We start from the raw sequence: 23,909 nt of genomic DNA, 5'->3' as shown, positions 1-23,909 counted from the left end.
AGCACAACATAAAAATAAGTAAATAAAAATAAAGATTTTAAAAAAAAAAACTTTTGTTGATGGGCTAGGGTTGTGGCTCAGTGGTAGAGTGCTTGCCTAGCATGTGTGAGGCACTGGGTTTGATTCTCAGCACTACATATAAAAAAATAAATAAAGGTCTATCAACAATTAAAAAAATTATTTAAAAAAGCTTCATTGACTGTCACATAGACAATCATGTGAAGAATCAACAGCTGGCAAATCAATGGCTGCAGTGTTGTACAACTGTAATCCCACTTACTTGAAGACTAAGGCAAGAAGATTGAAAATTCAAGCCAGCAATTGACTGGGCAACTTAGTCAGACTCTGTCTCAAAATGAAATTTAAAGAGGACTAGAGATGTAACTCAGTGGTAGAGCACTTGCCTAGCATGTTCAAGGCTTTGGGTTCAATCCTCAGTACCACCAAAAATAAATAATAAATATTGGGAAATCAAATAGAAGGTCAAACAAGCAAAAAGTGAGCCCCAAAAGTACTGTAAAATGTTATCAGTATAAAGTTGAGCAACAGAATGGACATACAAACCTTTCTAAATATCAAAATTTACAAAGCAAAGAACATACTCCATGTAGTGAAGCACAGGTACACAGTAAATATAACAATACAGGTGTTTACTTTTCAAAAAAGAAACAGGAAGGTCAAACTAAAAACTAATAAAAATAGTTACCTATAAAGGTGATTATGAATGGAAAGAAAGGACAGGCATGAGAGCTAATGAGATGTTTCTAAGTATAACATTCAGTTTTAACCTTTGAACCATGTAAATGATTCACATTTTCAATAGTAGAATGATATTAAAAGTAATTTCCAAAATTGAATGTAAGTAAAAACTAATGAACTTAATTTTAATCACACTGGTAACTACACAGAGAACCACTTCCATTAACTTTTGAACATATACTCCCACTATACCTCTTTGGGGGGCTGTATTCTAAGGATATATAAAAATGTAAAAAAAAAAAAAAAAAACTCTTAAATTTTACTCAGTATGTTTACCACAAGTTATAACATTGGTATTGTAATTTTAAAATATATACTATAAAATAAGACATCAGTAAGCCTATTAATGTTGGCAAGAACCAAGATTTTCACTATTAAAACAAGCAAAATACAAAATTAACAACTGTATCAAGTTAAAATTCATAAATACTGATTTGGAATTCATGTTGTTTTAAAAATATACTTCCTAGCTTTGTGCGCAAAAATGACCTAGATGCACGACACCTTAGTAACTAACAATGGATTCCAAATTCCATTCCCCTTTAAAGGAATAGGGTTTCTGGGAGAAGGAGCTGATAATCACGTTTGAAATAACAAAAGTACAAGGTAAGCCTGGGACACCTTGTGTCTGAAGCTATGCAGAACTTGCTAATATGACATTTGTCACTAGCTTGTAGTGACATTTGCAGTATAAAGTGTTATCAAAAAGAAGTAATTGAGGGCTGGGGATATAGCTCAGTTGGTAGAGTGCTTGCCTCACATGCATTCAATCCCCAGCACTGCCAAAAACCGAACTAATTGAGGGTTAGGGTTGTAGCTCAGTGGTAGAGCGCTTGCCTGGCATGTGTGAGGCACTGCATAAAAATAAATAAAATAAAGGTATTGTATCCATCTACAACTAAATATATATACATATATACATATATATACACACATATATATACACACACACATATATATAAAGAACTAATTGACTATAATATAATACATTGAGTAATTTTTTAAAAAATTCATGAAGACATAGTGATATTTGAAAAAAGAGGCACTGGAGGAAAAGGAAGGAAAATATTATTTAAAAAAAAAAAGATAATAAGCCTGGTGTGGTGGCACAGGCTTGTAATCCCAGCAGCTTGGGAGGCTGAGGCAGGAGGATGTGAGCTCAAAGCTAGTCTCAGCAACACAGTGAGGCAATAAGCAACTTAGCGATACCCTGTCTCAAAATAAAACAAAAAGGGTGGGGATGTGGTTCAGTGGTTAAGAACCCCTGGGTTCAATCCCTGGTACCAAAAAATAAATAAGTAAATAAATAAATAATAGAAGATAAACTAAGAAAGGCAGAATAAAATTAGAGAACTTTTTGAAAAGTATTTTAAATCACCATTTGGCCCTCCAATGTAATAAATGACTCAATTGAGAATCATTAATTGAACCAGGCACTGTGGTGCATGCCTGTAGTCCCAGCTACTGGGTAGACAGAAGAATGATGATCGTTTGAGCCTAGGTGTTCAAGGCCCGCCTGAGCAACATGGCAAATGCTGTCTCCAAACAATCAAACAAAAAGAATCATTAATTGGTGCTATAGCCACTGAACAAAAGCTGTTGGGAAACAATATTCTCTCAGTGCCAAAACATTACTCCAAAGTTTACGAAGGGGGAAATAAATGAACTTTCCAGTGAAGAGATGAAGTAGTTGTCACTTTAACCAAATAATTACCAAAATTAATAAGAGTACTAAAATTATGTACCCTTTAATAGAATGTTATATAAAATCTATATAACTTGTGAAATACTCTTGCTAAAAATGTTCAACTGAAGCTAATTAAATCTATATACTTGATTTCTAGTTCAAAGGAAATACAAGCCAAACAAAGGACAGATCCAAAATAGCAGCCCAGTGACTTTTTCTTCAAAAGTTTTATCCTGAGGAAAAACAATGGGGGTGCAAGGAGAGAGGTCTTCTAGACTAAAATAAACAAATATAAAACACAAACATCAATTGTATTCTGATTCAAAAACAAAAATCTGTAAAATGTAATTTTTGAGACAGTTGGAAATATTTGAATTAACTTAGATGATGCAATTAGAATTTGAATTGTGTGATAATGGTATTGAGGTTAAGTAAGAAGATATCTTCATTTTTAGAACATGAATGCTTAAGTATTTACGGGCAAATATCCTAATAGAGACAAAACTCTCAAAATGTTAATAACTGTTGAATTTAGGTGATATGCTATTCTCTTAACTTTTATGTATATTTCAAAATAAAAAGCTGGATAAAATTTAAATTGAAAAAAAGTTCCTTAACAATCACATCTTTGTGCACTGAGGAGATAAACTATGAATTTTTTAAAGCTCACCTGGCTTAATTTGACATAGCCTAATTAATCAAAATGGCAATAGTTGTCTAGGCAATGTGGCAAACCCCTGTACTCCTAGCTATTTGGGAGGGTGAGGCAGAAGAACCACAAGTTCCAAGCCAGCCTGGGTAATTTAGGGAGACCCTGTCTCAAAATAAAATAACAAGAGCCAAGGACGTTGCTCAGTGGTAGAGCACCTGTTGGGCACTTGCCTAGGGTGTACAAGGCCCTGGTTCAGTCCTCATGACCACACACACACACACACACACACACACACACACCAAACAAAGCAACAATATAAAAACAAAAACCAAACTAAACATGGATACAAATAATGTAAAGAAATGAAAAATTTGAAGCATTATGTATATTATACAAAAATAATGCTTCAGTTTTAAAAATTCTAGAACTTATAGCAATACTATTGGAACAGTGACAAAATAAAACAGGGGCTCATATGGTTCATGATTTTCTGTAATCCTATGAGCCTCCCAGAAAATATTACCATACCTTTGCTATATTAAGATCTATATGAGGCCTGGCAGTGGTGCATGCCTGTAATCCCAGCAACTTGGGAGGTTGAGGCAGGAGGATTCCAAGTCCAAATCCAGCCTCAGCAATTTAACGGGGTCCTAAGCAACTCAGTGAGACCCTGTCTCTAAATAAAATATAAAAAGGGGCTGGAATGTGGTTCAGTGGTAAAGTATCCCTGGATTCAATCCCTGGTACCAACAGTAAACAAACAAAAAGATCTATTTGAGCTGCATGCTTATATTAGGAAAAGCATTTAGCATCATAACATTAAATTGAATCTACTAATCCAAGTAGGATAAAACATTATCATTGGCATAAAGAAAAAAATTAATAACTCCTCAATTATAGGTAACTTTTATGTATGCAATGTCTTTTAAAAGCAAACATACTCAGAAATTTTGTTAAAAATACCTTATTTAAGCATTGAACTAAAATTTCTTACATGTTTAAAGTACACTTGAGTGCATTTTTAGATTATCCCAAATGAGTTCTACTTTAAAAGAAAGTGTACATTTAGGGTCAACTCTATTTCTAAAGGAATACCATGTTATTATTTTAAAAGGCATTTTAGCATTTTAGAAATTCTAAATTAATAAGTGAAAATAAATGTGTAGTGAAAAAAAACAACTGATCTTTAGGTCCAATGTAAGGCTGATACTTAACCCTAGTGACTGGAAATGTAAACCTAACAACAGTGAAGCCTAATGGTGAACCAAAGTAACTGGTCTATTAGCTTTTCCTTATACTGGTGACTAATTTAAAATAAGTTCATAATTGTGTATTAATTTAGTTTAGATAAAACCTAAACAAAAATTTTTTTTGAGGAGGTGTCTGGTTATGGTGAATCCTGCTAGACTTGAACTTCTGGGCTCAAATGATTCTCCTACCTCATCCTGCCAAGTAGTTGGGACTATAAACATTTCACCATGTCTGGCCCTTATAAGCCAAATTTCAAATTTGCCTTTTAAAATATTTCAGCATTTAATAAAGCTATCATTAAACATCAGAACTGAAAAGTAAATGAGAATAGTATGCTTTATAATATATATACATACATATGTGCTAGTTAGTATAGTATCTGATTATACATTTTTAATATTTATATTTTAGTAGTTGGACACAATACTTTTATTTTATTTATTTATTTTTATGTGGTGCCGAGGATAGAACCCAGTGCCTCACACATGCTAGGCAAGCACTCTACCACTGAGCCACAAACCCCAGCCCCTGATTATACATATTTTTCCAACCCTAGAAATGTTTAGAAACATTTCACAAAATTTCTAAAATTATAAGTAGCAGTGCATACATTAAGACTCTATAAACAAGAATTGTTACTGCTTTATCATCCCCATCAATTCAGGGGCATTTTATTTACAGATGTTCAGTCACTGTGTAGTAAAGAGTTTGGCCTCAACAAAATTCTGGCCCAAGTTTTTGGGAGGTCCCAGTTATAGGAATGTCTTTATTATTCATATTGGGCTCCTCAGACCACGACTGACAGTTTATATTAAAAACATGACCTATGGTGAGCCCTTGGAGCCTGATGTCAGAAAGATCTCCAGGGTGAGGTTAGGGCTGTAGAGAATTTATTCATATAGACAAAAGAATCAACCATACTGACTAAATAAAAATCTGGACAGCTCAGCTGGGGTGAGCTTCCTTTTGCATACTGTCACACATAGTGGCCAGAAGTAGATAATGTTGTCCATGACTCTACAGGGAGAGGACACTGGAAGTTCCAAGTTTGAACTCCTCCTAGACTTTGCCTTATGTGTCTCTCCCTTTGTCTGGTTGTAATTTATATTTCCTTTCCCTGTAATAGATGTGAGTGTGGGTATAATAGCTTTGTTAGTTCTTTCTAGCAAATCATCAAACCAGTGGATGGATTTGGGAAACCCTGAATTTGCAATCACCTAGACATAGTCTCCAACTTTAGAAAAATCTCAAATCTTTGGTAATTGAAGGCAATTTTTTTGGGTTTTCCTTGATATTTTCTAGAGTATGTAATCTTAGTGTCCTGCCTTGAAGGAATTATCTTTGTAAGAACAGTAAGAAAGACTAGCTGGTTACTATCTGACTCTGTTGAAAGGCAGTAGTATTGATGATTCTGAGATATGTTTGCATAGCACTTAGATTTGAGATTTTGATATATTTTGAACAAAAGAAGCATTCTAATAAAAAATAACATTAAAGATTTTCAGTTAGTGCTATTCATGAGCAGTTACCAAAGTATCTTTTTAAATGTTGATATTCTTATTTTAGTGATGTTTTTATGTGTATAATTATTTATTTATGAATTATACACAATGCTACTGCCATTGGCTAATATCTCAAAATAACAATAAATACTTAGGACAAGGCTTATTCTGAACCATAGTGAATGTGAATACATAGTTCAAGTAGTCCTCTCGGTAATTTCAAAATGTTTTGGTTGGCTTCTTTTCGGGTCTGACTAGCTCATTGTTGATTTTTAACCTGGTAACCTGGCTCAAGAAAAGTTCCATGTCAGGAATAAGAAAAGTATCAACCTGGCTTTTTCTTGTTGTCATTCTGCTTCCATTTATCAGCATTACTTTCAATCACAGTTCCCTGTCATGAATCTTTTTAAGCTACCTACCCATTTTTGATCGTTTACAACTTTCTTCCAACTTCATAAACTCATTATTGACAAAATCAAGAACATTTTTAGAATAACGGTCAAACTTGAAATCATAGGTAATGGCATTTCAAGATCGTTTGTGATTAATTTTATAAATACTGTTTAAATTGACATTTTTATTGAGTTTTCCATCAAGTCCTCATTATAAGGCATTTCCTGACATTTATGTTCTTTTCATTTATGTCAATATTTCTTATAAACTTAGCAAGAAATAAAAATTTTCCTAACATGCTCATGAGTTAATTCTTCTTCATTATCTGGACTATTTTTTAGTGATCTTTTAAAGCATTTGTGTAAAGTTATTTCAGTACTAGAGATGGAAATAAAATTCTATGTTGCTTATTACATTTAATCTCTATGCTTTCAACTGATAGTCACAAAAGAAGCAATTATATTCAAATTGTGGAGAAAGTAAGTACCAAATTACTTAATTAACCTTAAGGCTAGCAAAGACATTTTATTTACAAAAAAATAATTTTAGGCAGATGTATTCTAACTAGTTTAAATAAAACCCATTCTTTTATGTTAGAGCACAGGATAGAAAAAAGGAAGGGCAATCACATGTGATAAAAAGTCAACTAGAAAAGTAAACATCAGCAATTCATTTCTGATTTATATGATGAGACTAATTCATAGGTTCAGCCACAGACAGAGATGAATAAGGAAATATAGGAAAATCTAGAGTTATTTATGAAAATAATCTATTTCAACAATCTATTAAATAGATAATAATGGATACCAATCAATGACAAGAGAAATTTTCCAATTAAAAATCATTTAACAAAAGATCAATTTACATATTCCTTTTAACTTTTGTCCATAAAAATTTAAATATACAAATCACATCCCCAAGTCCAAAAGAATCTTTCTAAACAAATAAAATATAGGCATTGAAAAATTCAGGATACAAACCATTTAAAAATATTTTTTAAATTTACAGTAAATTAAATCTTATAAGAAATGAGACAACAAAATGACAGTTATATACAACTGTTAAGTTCCCAAAAGCTGAATGATGATGATACAATGGTACCACAATTTATCTAAATGAGAACTGTTAACTATGCTTTTTATAGTTATATCTATTTCAGTTTTATTAGACAATGGGTTTAAAGAGCAAATGCTGAAATAACCAAAAACAGAATTATAGTTATTCTTGGAAAATTCTAATTTTGCCTATGTGTCTAAAGTTGCAAATTACAGAAATATTCTTCAGAAAAGTCAGGTATTTGGTAAGGCAAGGCACATAGGACCAGATTTTGATAAAGGTGCTTTTCCCTTGGCCCTGTAATTAAATTATCCTGGAAATTCTTAAGATTACTTTCAATAGAGCATAAACAACTGATGTAAAGTGTATACCCATAGTAATTAAATATTTTCTGTGCATGTTTAAATAAAATAAGGAATGCTAAATCCTTAAAAAAAACTAAGTTGAATGACTATACAATGACATTTAAAGGCCAATGATTTGATATGTAAGAACAGTCATTATTACACTAAATGCACAGAGCAGAATGTCAATTAGTTTCCTTTTAGAGTCCATGTTATAAGAATCTAGTTTAAATAGCAAACTGCCTTTCTTTTCTATGAAATTTGGTGACATTAGATGTAAATATTTAAGTACTATATATTCTACCGTAAAAGTAGCTTAGGACTTCTCTAAAATCACTTATTAAAGAATTGGTAATACTGCTATATTGAAACCCCTACCTGTTGCATTTTAAACTTTAACTCACAATAACTACATTCTTAATTTTTAGTTTAATTATCAACTGGCACTTTTCTCCTAAGAAGTAATACATTCTTACATGGAACAACTTAGATGAGAGACAACAAATACACTTTTTTAAAAAGTACAGAAATTTAAATTATCCAGGTGTCATCTTTATAAAAGCTTAATACAATAAGGACCTCTGAAGGTCATTAAAACACAAAACAAATACATAAAATAGCATTATCTGTATATATGACATGATCTAGGACCCAAATCCATCTTCTTCAATATGATTGCTTCCTTTGAATTAAAAATTAAAAACTACATAGCTCCATAACATTTTCAAACCTATTAGAAAAGCAAAGTATAAATTATGGCTAATGAAAGTTTGCTTTAAAAATATACTTTAGACTATTTTCCATTTTCACAATTCCTAATTACATTTTATAATCTTTGTTGGAAATCTCCAAAAATATATTATTATGGACACCTGAAAATGTTATTAAACATACCTATATTATCTAATAATTTACTTGTGTAATTGCTTAAGTGTTAGAATAGGGGCAGACTAAACTAAGTTAACAAAAAATTGTTGAATGCACAATGCATTAATACATAATTGCCCAAACAACACTGTAAACTGAACATATATTTTTATTTTCAGTCTTAAAATCTGTGTGTTTGCAAGATTTAGATTTCTCTTAGTAGTAATAGGATATAAGTCTGAATGTTGTTGCAGTCTTAAAACAAAATGTGGTTATCAAACAAAATACTCTAAAAGATGGTCACTGCAGTCCAAATTAGATCACTGCATTAGCAAGGTAGCACAGCCAGTCCAAATTATCCAAGAGTATCCAATGGTTTGGAATAACATTATTCTCCAGCCAAATTCTATTTAACAAAATCCACTAGGACTATATAAAAATATTCTTTTACAGTTTTTATATCAGAACAGACTTTTAAAAATATATACAGTATAAATGAAAAAATAAAGCAAAATACTTCTTATACTTAATAGATAATCTGCATATAGTCAATAATTAAATTAAACCTATATCACTTATAGAATGTATTTTTGCCCACCAATTCATCTTACTATTTCTAATATATTCTCTCTCCTTTGAACCAGTTTATTAAATAACATATAAATTCACATCCTCAACTCCAGTGTTGAATAGGGAAGAAAACCCTTTATTTTAAAAGCAAAATGGTGACTCCTTCCCAGCAGCTTTCATGGAACATAGAAAGGGAACTCTGAATTCAACTACATCTCCCAGTCATGTGATCACAGTACTCCTGGGGAAAATGGGCTTATGAGAAGTCTAAAACATTTCTTCTGACCAGTCTTGAATTTAAAGTTCTGGCGCCATCTAAAATAGTGTAATATGGCAACAGGAATGTCTCCAAGAAAAGTCATTTTGGTCTTGGTCCACTGATACCTATACAACTAATATTTTTGGTTGTTGTTTTTGTCAACAGTTGTTGATTAAAGGAAATTTCTACAGATAAGTAAAATATTAATTTAAAATCTTTCTATTTGTATACAGTATAACTTGATAGTTCAAAATTCTCCAAATGGAGCTATTAGACAATAATTATTTTAAATTATTAAATCGGTATTTAATTCCTTTAAATTACATTTAAAATTTTCAGTAACAACACAAAAATTTAATTTAAAGTAATATTAAGAATTTATCTGATTTACAGAAAAGATAGTCAATTAAGAGATCAAGGGTAAAACTCCATTAGAGTAAAGTCTAGCACAGGAACAACTGGATTGCTTTCAGCTGTCTCAAAGCACTAAAAAAAATCTTAGGATGTATATGGAGAAATAGATGTTTCTTTACACTACATTTAAATATGAATTTTATTTTCTGACAAATCAGACTGAGAATATTACCTTATCAAATTTTTGTAAGTGAACAAATAATATTTGGCAATCCTTTGTTTAGTAATCTTTATACAAATATAAAAATCTCAGATATGTGAAAAAATTTTTTCAAATATTTCTATTTTTCACAGCTTTAATAGGTAATTATAATTTTCAAACTTCAACTATTCCATGTGATTTGATATTTCTGTACAGAAAGAATAAGGTAAAAAACATCTAATAAGAGTAAGTAGATCTAATTTGCAAAAATTGATATTTGTGTGCTCTTGCAAAGAGTGCATAGGACATTTCTGCAGCAATCAAAAAGGTAAACTCTTTAAAATTAGATTTCAAGTTTCCTCCAATATTCTCTCTAATTTTAAACCCTGGAAATACTTTAAAGTTTTGATTTCTAGGCATAATGTGTTTTGCTACATATACAGTACAAACATTTTATCTTTAAGCCTGTATATTTTCAAACCACCTGAACAATATGATCAGATTCAGCATGATGATATCTTCACAGAATCAGTAGAAGTCCTCTGTGCAAGATTAACGTTGAGATTCCTAGTGCACCATCATGAGAAACCAGTTAAACAAAGTTTATGACTATGCTTTAATGGGATTTCCTGCAGGTTTGGGATCATAACCATATAAGAAAGTAGCTGCTATTACAAGGATGGCTCCAAGGAAAAAGACACTAAATGACAAGAAGGAAAAATGAAAAAAAGAAAATCAGATTATAAGCAAAACAAAATCTTTTTATATCTTTACCATAAACCCAATTATAATTTGGGAAGAAAATGTTGCCATAACATGGCTAACAAATACTGAGTACTTTCCATAAGGTATTTGGCTAAATGCTTTACATACGTTTATCTCACTTAGTTCTCAGAACAACCTATTAAGAAATCAGAGTACTATCTTCGTTTTTTACCTGAGGAAATAGGTTTTAAAAGTTTAAATAACTTGCCTGAAGTCCCACAACCTTAAGCACAAGACAGGATTCAAGTCCAGATTTTTCTGACTCCTGAACCTGGTACTCTCACCTCTTGCACAGTGTCTCCCAAAGCAAGATGTTTAGCTGTATTTTACCTAAATATGCATTTTGCACGCAATACATTCAATAATGTAAGGTCTCAATTCTTTAAATATTTGACCAGATAAAAGGAAAATTCATTTTTTATATTAAACCAAGGTAAGTTTTGCTTAAAATGCAAGGTAACAATAACCAAAATTCAGGCCTGATTTACAAAAATAAATTAGCTTAAATGCAGGAAGTTCTTAATTTTCTCTTTATTCTACTTATACATAGATATAATCTACCTTATTTTGGTAATGAACAAACTGGATGGAAACTAGACAATGAAACTTAACTTTTTATATGTACATTTTAAAAAAGTTTTTATATAAACTTGACTAGTGTTGCTTTTAAAGTTTCTATTAACAGTTCAAAGTCATTCTCCTGCTCTAAAAACAAAACGAAAACATTGCTCTAATAAAGGAAAAATATAATTAATTCTTCTTCCTATAACCACTTAACTGAGTTTTCTGATGAGCCATTTTATCCATATAAACTTCTTCAAGAATTTCATAAACTCTCCTGGTGTTGGCTACCAAAATTATGCATTAAAAATGTTATGAGCTAGACATGGTGGTAGGCAGGAGAGACCTGTCTCAAAATAAAATAAAAAGGGCTGGGTGGTAGCTCAGTGGTAGAACAGTTGCCTAGCATGTATGAAGCTCTGGGTTTGATCCCCAATACCACCAATATTTGACTTAGTTTATCACTTTATAACACACACACACACACACACACACGTGTGTGTGTGTAAAAGTTTTTCAATGGAAGATTTCCTTTCAAGTAGTTTGAAATCTTCTTAAAAAATAGATTAATGGATTTTTAAATTATATTTCAATATTTTTTCAAAAGTTATAATAGGATAAAATATCAAATTACTTTAAGAATTCTTAATTTTATATATATTTTAAGGATTTAAAGAAATAGAAAATAATAAATTACCTGGTTGGCACAAAATCTTGTAGCCAAAAATAGGATATCAGTGTTGATAATATTATGGATAAAGAGGTTGCAAATCCTTTTAAAATATTATCTGCATACTTAATAACAGCAGCTATTACAAGGCCTCCAAGTGCCTACAAAAGTTTTAAGAGATTATTTTTAAAAACAGAATTACTTTGCAGAGAATTTCATTATTCAATGAAGATTTAGGCTTTTGTCCTACGAATCGAATCCCATTATAGTAAACAATTTATATTAAACATCTCATAAACAATACACTCACAGGTTTTGTTCACTAGTCTGCATATTTCAAAAGGTAACTCTTAGAGTAACTACCAAAATTATCTGAGTCTTACTGTAATAGAGTATGATCACATTATGAAAAGACATCTATCCTCACCTAATTATTAATTAAACATCATTTGTTTGGACAAATGTGGGAAGACAGGTCACTGTGAACAGTGTTATATTTTTATCTTTGAGTAAAAATGAAATAATTAAAAAGATTTTTTTCACTAACCTTTCAGCAACCTCCTAACTTTGCTTTCTTCTTCTAGGTTCTCTCCATCCTAATCTACCACTCACTGTCATCAGATTACTCTTGCTAAATTAGTTTTAATCATCTCTTTCTCTTCCTTTGTTTCCTCTCTCTCCTTACTCCCTCCCCTCCCAGCTTTCTTTCTGCTGTGCTGGAAATTGAATCCAGGGTCTCACACATGGTAGGTAAGTGCTCTACCATTAAGCCACCCACTAGCTTTGTGCTCTACCTGGGTTCGATTCTCAGCACCACATAAAAAAAAAAATAAAGGCATTGTGTTGTGTCCATCTATTAAAAAAATAAATAAATAAATAATTCATGAAGAACTTTCTACCCAATCTCTCAAATTCCAGATGGGGCTATTTTTAAAATGAGGTTGTTGTGGGTGGGTGGTGGCTCAGTGTTACAGTGCTCACCTAGCAAATGCAAGGTCCTGGGTTCAATCACCAAGGAGATCCCCCAACCCAAAAAACGGAAAGAGAGTGATTTTACTGTATAGGTTGATCATCCCTAATCCAAAGTATTCCAAAATCCTAACTTCATTTGAGCACTGACATGATGCCACAAGCAGAAAATGCCACACCTGACCTCATGTAATGGGTAGTCATAATACAAGTACATTAAAAATATTATATGTTATGAGTAAAAGGTGTGTGTATGTTTGTGTATGTGCGTGCATGCACGCACATGTGCATGTGTGTGAGTCCATTCCCCAAAATGAAAAATCTGAAACACTTTTGATCTCAAGTATTTTGGATAAGGGATATGCAACCTGTACTTCATATCAGTTTCCAAATCTGGACTACTCACCTTAACAACTTTCCCTCCACCTTTAATGATAGTAGCTTTATTTAGAGAAAGTCACAAATTATTCCAATTGAGTTTACTACAAATTAATGTTTGAGTTCCATTATTTCTAGGCAACACTGTCATTCTTCTATGTATTCCTAAGATCAGTCAGTTATACCAGATCTTTTTAATTTTGCTCATGTCTTGAGCCCCTAGTTAAGGGAAGATGACTTCCTTTTTTTGCTAGGATAAATTATATCACACATAAATTCTCTTGACTTACCCTAATTGCACTTCAAATTTTCTCTCATCGTGTCTCCTTTCTTTCAGTATCTTAAAAACAGAAATATCCTTCCTGCTGTCAAAACCAAACTATTCTCTGACATCTTCACTAGCCTTCCAGGACTTTTCTCCTTATAACTTCAAATACTTCTAGAAGAATAGAAGGCTCTAAGAGCAGTGACTTGTATCTTTATTTTTATGTCCTCCAGAGTAGAGTACTCAATAAGTTTTTTGTTTTTGTTTTTTGGTGGTGCTAGGGATTGAACCCAGGGCTTTGTTCATGTGAGGCAAGCTCTCTACCAACTGAGGTATATCCCAAGTCCTCAATAAGTATTTTTTGAAAACGAAATTAATTACTTGACTCTTGAATAAATTCAAATTAAATACAAACTGACCTAATTTGACAGGAATGTTTCAATATGTTAACTAAAAAATGAAGTTAAAAAACTAGAATGAAATATCTAAATCTGTTTCTTTGATCTTCAGGAGCTGACCACACACTTTCTGTACAATATGAGCTATAGAAAAATCAAAAGTTTTATTTGTCCTTAGCTTCAGCCGCTTTATTATTAAACTTGCATTTCATGATTAAACTTAAATACCACAGTGTTTACTCAGGACCCTTTTTAAAGTGAGTTTTTCATTAGAGCATTAAGACCAGTTCTATTTTTAACTTCCCTGAATAAATTAGACACAATGAAAGAACTAACAGGAGGGATCCCCCCCACCATCGTCTTCCCCGCCAATATCCATAGCAACTTTGATTCTCTTTAGCATTAAATAAAAGACTTTACATGCTTTACCTGAAGAACTACTACTATCCAGGTCAGTCGGTTATATCCCTGAAAAAAACCATTCTTTGATACCAATTCTCCATCATAAATGTAAACACCCATTAATCCAAATATGCTCCCAAAAAAACCTAAAAAAAAGAGAGAGAAGTCTGTATCATGTCATTTAGTTTTTCTGAAGAGAGAATGTTTCTGTTGATATCCCAAAAAGTTTTATAGTTACTTTTTTTTTTAAATGAAATTTGACTACTTTTAAATTTTTTACTTGGTTTATATAAACTTAACAAAGTAACACACAGTATTATATCATGACTACAGACAAAGTCAAAGATGGGGAATATTAAAAAGAACAGAGATTATCAAATGAGTGCTAAAATAATATAACTGCAGAAATTATATGATTATATGGCTGCCCCATTCAAATATTTACAAAATCTCCTGCTTTCAGTATATGTCATATCTTGTATCTTCCTTTTGCTATGTCTAAATTTTGATATCTTTACATAATACATGCATATATAAAAGCTTGCACATATAACAGCCTTTTTTCATGTTTTGAAAGTATAATAATTAATAACTAAAAATGAGGGGTAAAAAATATTAGAATCTATATGTATTGCTGAAATCTCAATTTTGGGGAAAGTCAGCTCAGTGAAAATAGAAATTATACCTTATTCATTACAGAGTTCCTCACCTTAACAATAGAGCCTATCATATGACTACTGGATTTAAGCAATTTCCAGGATCACTGGTAGGCTATGGATGTCTATAGGAACCACCTCTATGGACAATCTTTGGAATATATGCAGTCAAAGAGGTAGCAGGGATATGATTTTTTTTTTTTTTTGTAAAGCTAGAACTAGGCAGCTTTCCATAACAAAAGGAATTAAAGGGGATATGAAAAACTCTTTAAAATTTCATTTAATGCCAGCTTTCTCCTTAATTTTGAACATGAAATTAATGCTAGCATATAATTCCAAAAATTCCTGAAAGTAGCAAAATTTTAAAAATTTAATTTATAAAAGTAATACTTTTTAATTAACTAAAAACATATATAGTATATACTATAGTTTGGAGCTAAAATGTCCCCCAAAGGCCCAAGTGTTAAAGGCTTGGTCCCCAGCTTGTGGCATTATTGGGAAGTGATAGAACTTTCAAGAGGTGGGTCCTAGAGGATGGGCAAGGTAGTGTATGCCTGTAATCCCAATGGCTTGGGAGACTGAGGCAGGAGGATCACGAGTTCAAAGCCAGCCTCAGTAACTTAGTGAGGCCCTAAGCTACTCAAAATACCTGTCTCTAAATAAAATATAATAAAGGGCTGAGGATGTGGTTTGGTGGTTAAGTGCTGCTGGGTTCAATTCCTGGTATTAAAATAAAATAAAATAAAATAAAGAGGTGAGACCTACCAGGAGGTCTTAGGTCATTGGGATGCTGATCTCTTTAATATCTTGTTTTTTCTTGTCTATTTGCATATTTATATAAATAGACGACTTTAGTGCTTATTACATGGATATGCAAGACACTTTTTCCTAAATACTTCACATGTATTATCTCATTTAATACTCATAGCAGTATATGAGTGGGTACTGTAATTAGGTACACTTTTCTTTCTTGTTTTTTTCTTTTTTACAGTACTGGGGACTGAACCCTGGGTTTCCTGCCTGCTAGTCTTTTTTATCTTGAGACAGTCTAAGTTGTCCAGGCTGGCTTCACACTTGAGATCCTTCTGCTTCAGCCTCCCAAATAGCTGAAATTAAAGGCATGCACCACCACAGCCAGCAATTAGTTACTACATTTTATAGATGAAAGTGAATCACAGATATGTTAAAATAACTTCTGAAATGTCACAGAGTCAGTAAGTGATAAAATCAGGATTTGAGGAGTATGACTTTAAAACTAAGTGTTCTTAAGCACTCTGCTACAGATATACTTTTTCTGAAATGGTAAATTAAACTGATTACTGCTTTTAAATCCGTGAAACTATATTCTAAACAAACTGAACAAAAAGAAGCTAATTAAATTTTGCTTTAAAAATATTTACCCTGAAAGGGAAAAAATGATACATTTCTACACATTTTGCAGAGAAACATAAATAAATCCTATTTGATAACATAAAGATTCAGTTTTTTGTTACCACATTATTGGAAAACAGATGAAAGGATGACTAATCAAATTTGGGAAGTTTGACTTACAATATGGGCCATTAGGAGTATAAACAATTTGCTGTGTAGGAAACAGAAGAGGCCTATATGACTGCTGATGAAGAGAGAAATGTATATCTATTAAATTGATGTGGATTGGGGAAAAAAAACAGTGATTTCAAAAATAAGCCCCAAATTCTCAGGGACAAAAACTTAAAATAGAATGTGTTCACTTGCAAAGCAGCTGCTTCTCACATGGCAGTTTTCTAAGTAGCACTATCCAAAATGAATATAAGCCAATAATACTAATTTTTGGAATCCTTGTATGAGGATTTAATCATAATAATACTATAAGTAGTTTAAATCTTTGCTCAAAGGCAATCCATAGGGATTCTTTTTCTTTTAAGCTACTTACCTTCCGTTAGAAAAATGCTATATTATTTAAGAGCTAAAACATAACACTTTGAAATAAAAAAGCATGTTAATATTTAGAAAACCAAAAGTTCATCATTTCTAACTTCCTCCACTTAAGTATCTTTTTTTAATATTTATTTTTTAGTTGTAGTTAGACACAATACCTTTATTTTATTTATTTATTTTTATGTGATGCTGAGGATCGAACCCAGGGCCTCGCATATGCTAGGTGAGCACTCTACACTGAGCCACAACCTCAACCCCACTTAAGTATCTTAAATCCACCTTTTCAGGAGTAAAACAGTTATTTGCAACACTTGAAATGAAAGAAGTGAAAACTAAGGGTAAAGTTACTAATGCTACAAATGATAAGAACAGGAATAGATTATATGTTATGTTACAAACCTACAATTCCATATTCTTGAATAAAAGGCATTCATTTAAATACTTTTTTTTTTTTTGAGACAGGGTCTCACCACGTTGCTTAGGACCTCTGCTAATTTGCTAAGGCTAGCCTTAAACTTGCAATCCTGTCTCATCCTCTTGAGTCATTGGTATTATAGGCATGTGCCAACCACACCCAGCTTTAAAATACATTTCTTTAATTTTTAAAATTTTAAAAAAATATTCATTTTTTTTGTAGTTGTACACAATACCTTTATTTTATTTATTTATTTATATGTGGTGCTGAGGATTGAACCCAGAGCCTTGCACGTGTGAGGCGAGCGCTCTACCACTGAGCCATAACCCCAGCCCCTAAAATACATTTTTTCTAAAAGGAAAAACATTGCCAGATATTTGCATAAAAAGCATATTTTATGTAACTTATTTAAAAAGATGTACAGAAATTTGTAAATAAAACAATATAATAACTTTTTTTTATTTTGGGGGGTACCAGGGATTGAACTCAGGGGTACTCAACCACTGAGCCACATCCCAAGGCCTATTTTGTATTTTATCTAGAGACAGGGTCTCACTGAGTTGCTTAGGGCCTCACAGTTGCTGAGCCTGGCTTTGAACTCATGATTCTCCTGTCTCAGCATCCCAAGCCACTGGGATTACAGGTGTGTACCATTACACCCAACAAGATAATCACTTTTTAAAATACTAAAGGGGATGAAGGTATGGCTTAGTCATAGAGTATTTGCTAACATTCACAAGGCCTTGGGTTCAATCTCCAGCACCGCAAAGGGAAAAAAAAAAATTAGAAAAGACTTAAAACTTACCAAGCTGAATGTTTCTTATCCACACTGATTGTTTTGTTTCTTTTAAGATTTTCTCAAAATAAACTCCAGCAAAGCCACTTGAAAAACATGCTGTTAGAACTGCCATGAGGCCTACAAATTGAGAGCCAGCTGAAAGTTCCTTAGAATCAATCTCTTGAGAATCTGAGGGCCACTGAATAAAAACAAAATTGAAGTTTAATTCTTATAGTACTTTAATACTTTATAAAGTACATATTAAGAGCCCACTCTTAGAATCATTTGATTTTCCCCCCACATTAACAATATATCACTATTTCAAGTTATAATTTCAAAAGAATACCCTAATGGAAAACAAGTATTTATATTTCATCTTTTATAGAGACCAACCTATTACTTTAAGATAATCTGTTAAAATTTAATTTTTTTATGCTGGGGAGTGGTGTAGCTCAGTGGTAGAGCACTTGCCTGGCATGCACAAGACCCTGGGTTCAATCCCCAGCACCACTTATTAAAAAAAAAAATTAACCTGGGCACAGTGGTGCATACTTGTAATATCAGCTACTCAGTTGAGGCAGGAAGATTGAAAGTTCAAGGCCAACTAAGGCAATTTAGCAAGACCCAGCCTCAAATAAAAGGTAAACAAGATTGGGATGTAGCTCAGTAGTAGAGCACTGGGCTCAATCCCTAGTATTCTACACCTCCAAAAATCTTTAATTTTTTATAGACTACCTTGCAAATATAGGTAGATGAAAGTATAAGATTCCTACATGCCCTCTGTTACCAAAGCAAAAGCATAGATAACTGGAAAGAGATGTACTAAATCAAGTTTAATAACAGGAAGCTGTTGGGAGGGGAACCCCAAACACAGTCAGGGGAATATGGGCCATCAGAAAATGAAGGAAAACTTGGGTTTACTAGAAAGGAAATGTGTTTCAACACAGGAACTCCAATGTCATAAATCAGGTATGGTACTCTATGGCTTGGATGTTTCTGACCCCAACCTAACCATTTGACACCTTGTAACTATTGTTAAATTTTGTCTTACATCTATTTCTTCACTCCTCTGATTCTTCTATAACTTAACTTTTTTGTGGGGATGGGGATAATTTGTTCTTTTTAGATATACACGACAGTAGAGTGTATTTTGACATATTATACATATACAGAGAATAATTTATTCTAATTAGGATCCCATTTTTGTGGTTGTACATGATGTGGAGTTTCAGTGATCACGTATTCATGTATGAACATAGGAAAGTTATGTCCAATTCATTACTACTGTCTTTCTATTTCTACCCACCTACCTTCCCTTCATTCCCCTTTGTCTAATCCAATGTACTTCTATTCTTCCCTCCTATTCTTCCTGCCTTATTGTGTGTTAGCATTCACATATCAGACGAACATTCAGTCTTCAGTTTCATTTACTGGCAAATCCATAATTTCATTCTTCTTTATGGCTAATATTCCATTGTGTATGTCTACCACATTTTCTTTATCCATTCATCTGTTTAAGGGCTTCTATGCTGGTTCCATAACTTAGCTATTGTGAATTGAGCTGCTCTATAAACATTGATGTGGCTGCATCACTATAGTATGCTGATTTTAAGTACTTTGGATATATACTGAGGAGTGGGATAATTAGATCAAATGGTGGTTCCATTCCAGGTTTTTTGAGTAATCTCCATACTGCTTCCCAGAGTGGTTGCACCAATTTGTAGTCCCACCAGCAATGTACGAGTGTACATTTTCCCCTACATCTTCATCAACATTTATTGTTACTTGTATTCTTGCTAATTGCCATTTTGACTGGAATAAGATGGAATCTCAGCGTAGTTTTAATTTGCATTTCTCAAATTGCTAGAGATGCTGAACATTTTTTCATATATTTGTTGACTGATGGTTATTTCTTCTGTGAAGTATCTGTTGAGTTCCTTTGCCCACTTATTGATTGGGTTTTTGTTGTTGTTGTTTTTGGTGTTAAGTTTTTTGAGTTCTTTGTGTATCCTGGAGATTAATCTGAGGTGCAGGTGGGAAAGATTTTCTCCCATTATGTAGGCTGTTTTCACATTCTCGTTTCCTTTGCTGTGAAGCAGTTTTTTAGTGTGATATCTTCCCATTTATTGATTCTTGATCTCACTTCTTGCACTTTCAGAGTCTTGTTGAGGAAGTTGGTTCTTAAGCCAACATGATGGAGACAACATTTTCTTCCAGTAGGTACGGGGTTTCTGGTCTGATGCCTATATCCTAGATCCACTTTTGAGTTTTGTGCAGGGTGAGAGATAGGGGTTAAATTTCATTCTACCATATATAAATTTTCAGTTTCCCCAGCACCGTTTATTTTCTTGGCTACTAGAGATTTCTCAATATGTTATATAACTTGTAATAATAAAACTGTTCATCATCTTGCCTTCACTGCAGCACTGACAATATCGATTACTAATCCCTTTCCTCTTGAAACTGCCTGCTTTTTTTCTTGGTCCTCTCTTCCCAATCTTTATATCTACATTACTCAATAGACTTCCTGTGAGAATGGAAATGTTCTTATATCTTTTCTGTATATTAGGGTAACTTTATACACATGTGGCTATTAAGTACTTGGTATATGGGAGTGTGATGGAGGAACTGAAATTTTAATTTTATTTTGTTATAAGTATTAAATTTAAATAGCCATGTGGGGCTTATTGATACCATATTGACAGAACAGCTATACAGCACAGCTTATACTCACCTCCCCTAGCTGGAGAATTGATTCACAGAAGCACTGACATCGCTTCTGACCTCAGGTTCAAGATTTCAGTTGCTGCTATTCAGAAACTTGTTATCTCCTTAAAGCCAATGTGACTAAAATTCAATTTACTTTCTTTCTCCAAAACAAACACATTTTGATGACTTTATTTCTATTAAAAATGCCACCATTCAAACCTGTCTTTTACTCTCTTTGAACTCCATTTCCTCTGATATTTATTAGTCTCAAATTCATACAGATTCTTATCTCACAACAAATTTTTTCTTTTTTTTTTTTTAAACTGAAATTAAACCCAAGGGTGCTTTATCACTATGCTACAGTCCCAGCCTATTTTATTTTTTATTTTGAGACAAAGTTTCATTAAGTTGCTTGGGGCCTCACTAAGTTGCCGAGGCTAGCCTTGAACTTGCAATCCTCCTGTCTTAGCTTCCAGAGTCACTGGGATTACAGGTGTGCACCACCACACTTGGCTCCTCGTAATACCTCTTCCATCTCTGCTATAGGACATTCCAATTCCATTCCTTCAAACTTTCTCTCCACCAATGTGTCCTGCAGACTACAGGATTTCCCTTTCAAATCCCCAGTGAAGCCTTAACAGCCTAAAATGGTCAAATCTAAGTTCCTAGCCTGATATTAAAGACCACATATAATTTGGTACCAATCTGCATTTTGTAATCTCATCTTATGTAACCCTTTGTTCCAAGCAAGTAAGTTTATTGCCATTATTTAACCTATCTTGCGCTTATCCACAGCTATCTATCTGTACTTTTTTTAAAAAAATCCTTTTTTCTGTAATGACTTTTCTGGTGCTTCAGACCTACTGAAACTGGTTCTTGCCACTACTGGTTTGGTGATTCTGAGCAAGTTAGTTAACAACCCCTGGGAGCTTCAACTCTTCTTCCTCAATTTGGAAAGAATATTCACCTTAAGCAGATATTACATAACATAGAGGAAGCATCAAGTAAGGTGCCTGGCATGTAAATATTCAATATATGTATTTCAATATAACAATTATCTTTCAAAATCTAATTTAAATCCAACTTTATCTCTGAAGTTTTCCCAGAAGTAGTATGTACTTACAGTGTATAAAAATCATTTGAAAACTTATCATGTAAAAACAAATGTCAGTTTTTCCCTGATCTTAAACTATATTTAAATCTTGCTAACTAGGCTCTGGAAATGGAAGGAAAGTGAAACACAACTCCTGCTTCCTAGGAACTTAAGTTGTAATGGTAAAGACACATGTACATAAGTGTATATGAAGTACTAGGAAAAAGATATGTACAAAGTACTATGCAGCAGACAAAAAGAGACAAAACTCAGTTTAGTACGTTAGGAAGGTGTTCTGGTAGATGTTATTACCTCAACTGAGTCTTTTTAAATGAACAGAAGGTGTTGAGGATATAGCTCAGTAGTATAGTGCCTGTCTAATATGTGTTCAATCCCCAGCAAAAAACAAACGTGTAGGTGTTAGCCAGGCAAAGAAAGGAGGGAAATCATTGACTGCACAATAGAGAATGGATCAATGCACAGATACACAAAAAAGCACAACAGTTGTAGAAGTTAAGTCTGAAATGGGGAGAAGCAGAAATGAGCTTAGACTGGAAGGTGTTATAGGGAAGGTCTATTTTGTCATGCTAACCATTCTGGACATTAACCTGTAAGTCAGTGTTCCTGAAACTTCTGTTATTTGCCTATCATCATAGTTTCTGCCACATCCATCTTCCACTTGAATCATTAATTACTTGATATTTTAAACACTTTTTAAAACAATAACTACTTAGCTTATATTAAGCAAAATCTATAAAAATATGGGTTTGATACAGTTTTTACAATACCCATTTAAAATAAGTTATTGAAGATCTTTATTCAAGATAAACATATTACACTCTGGGGAAAGTGATAGGGATCCTCTGGGTGGCAGGAAATTGATACAATTTGACTTGTTTTTAAGCAGATCATAGTGGTGACTAAGTAGAGGCTGGATTTAGAGAGATGGGTTAGACTGAAGTTAAAAAAGAAACAAACAACAACAACAAAAGCATTAGGTAAAGTCCATGTGAGAAAGTATGAAACTAGGCAAATGATAAAAGGAAACAAGGATGTAATCAAGAATATTTAGAAAGCAGAATTAATAAGGTCTTAGTGATTGGATGTTCAGGCAGAAGAAAGAATTTAGGACAGTTCGTAGCTTGAGTAATGATTGGAAAAAATAAAAATAAAAGCAGGGTTGGTGAGGAAACAGGTAAAGTTTAATTTTAGATATGCTGAGTTTATGTGGTCTATTGAGCAACCAAGTGAAGATACTCAATTGATCTTTCAGTATATAAATCTGAAACTATAGATGTTATATAACCAGAGCTGATGACACAAACTGAGGAGACATGAGCATATCGGTGTTAAAGCACACACACATACACACACACAAAATCTGCAGAATAGATGAAATCTCTACAAATAAGGATATAACCCAGGAGAAAAACAAGCCTATAAACACCCCATTATCTAAAGTGAGTATCAAGAAGAGAACTCCATGAAAGAAACGAATAAGGAATCATTACAAAGAGATGAGAATCAGAGAAGAAAATATCAGTGAAGCCAAGAGACATTAAGGAGGTAGCTAATAATCTCAACTACTCTATATATCCAGTAAAAATTAGGTCTGTTTTTATATAGTGTCTTATTTCCCTAACCAAATTATTCATTTCTTCTTTTTCCTTTTTTTGTAGTGCTGGGGACTGAACCCAGAGCCTCATATGTGCTAGGCAAGTACTCTGCCACTGACTTATATCGCCAGTCCTTTTTATTGTATTTTGAGACGTGGTCTCACTAAGTTGCCCAAGTTGACCTTGAACTTGGAGTCTCCTGAGGAGCTGTGATTATTCATTTCTTTAAGTAGGTAATTTTATTTTTATTTATTTTTTTGAATCACTGATGATCTCAATGTAGCATTTTGCATGAACGAAGCCCTCAAAAAATATGTCAGCATTTATTTGCCTTAAAAAATAAAAGAACCATGCTCTCCAAGCAAACTAAATAAGGTTTCAAGACTGGTAAAAATGAAAGTTATACTTATCTTGAATA

General features: G+C 32.9%; 1 protein-coding gene and 1 non-coding gene across 5 annotated transcripts in view; one reads left to right on the top strand and one right to left on the bottom strand.

Annotated features, from left to right (window-relative positions):
* Positions 1–6,408: 6,408 nt before the first annotated feature.
* Positions 6,409–23,909, bottom strand: part of Slc35a3 (solute carrier family 35 member A3) — a 41,566-nt gene continuing 24,065 nt past the window's right edge. For 3 of the 4 annotated variants that reach the window (XM_058581968.1, XM_046452339.2, XM_046452338.2), the window contains 4 exons: positions 18,101–18,272; positions 14,332–14,450; positions 11,920–12,053; positions 6,409–10,596 (listed from right to left, as the gene is read on the bottom strand). In XM_058581968.1, the coding sequence (XP_058437951.1) occupies positions 10,506–10,596; positions 11,920–12,053; positions 14,332–14,450; positions 18,101–18,272 (516 nt within the window). In that variant the 3' untranslated portion in view covers positions 6,409–10,505. The remainder of the gene's footprint in view (positions 10,597–11,919; positions 12,054–14,331; positions 14,451–18,100; positions 18,273–23,909) is intronic. The other variant, XM_046452340.2, reaches the window with a different exon arrangement.
* On the top strand, positions 18,515–18,586 carry Trnaa-ggc (transfer RNA alanine (anticodon GGC)). Its single transcript has one exon. It is a non-coding gene; the product is annotated as a tRNA-Ala (tRNA).

Source organism: Marmota monax, unplaced genomic scaffold (genome assembly GCF_021218885.2).
Source record: "Marmota monax isolate L192 unplaced genomic scaffold, Marmota_monax_Labrador192_F-V1.1 WCK01_AAM20220418_F8-fsc00244, whole genome shotgun sequence".
Classification (NCBI taxonomy): Eukaryota; Metazoa; Chordata; class Mammalia; order Rodentia; family Sciuridae; genus Marmota; species Marmota monax.
This window is presented reverse-complemented; position numbering and strand designations above follow the sequence as displayed.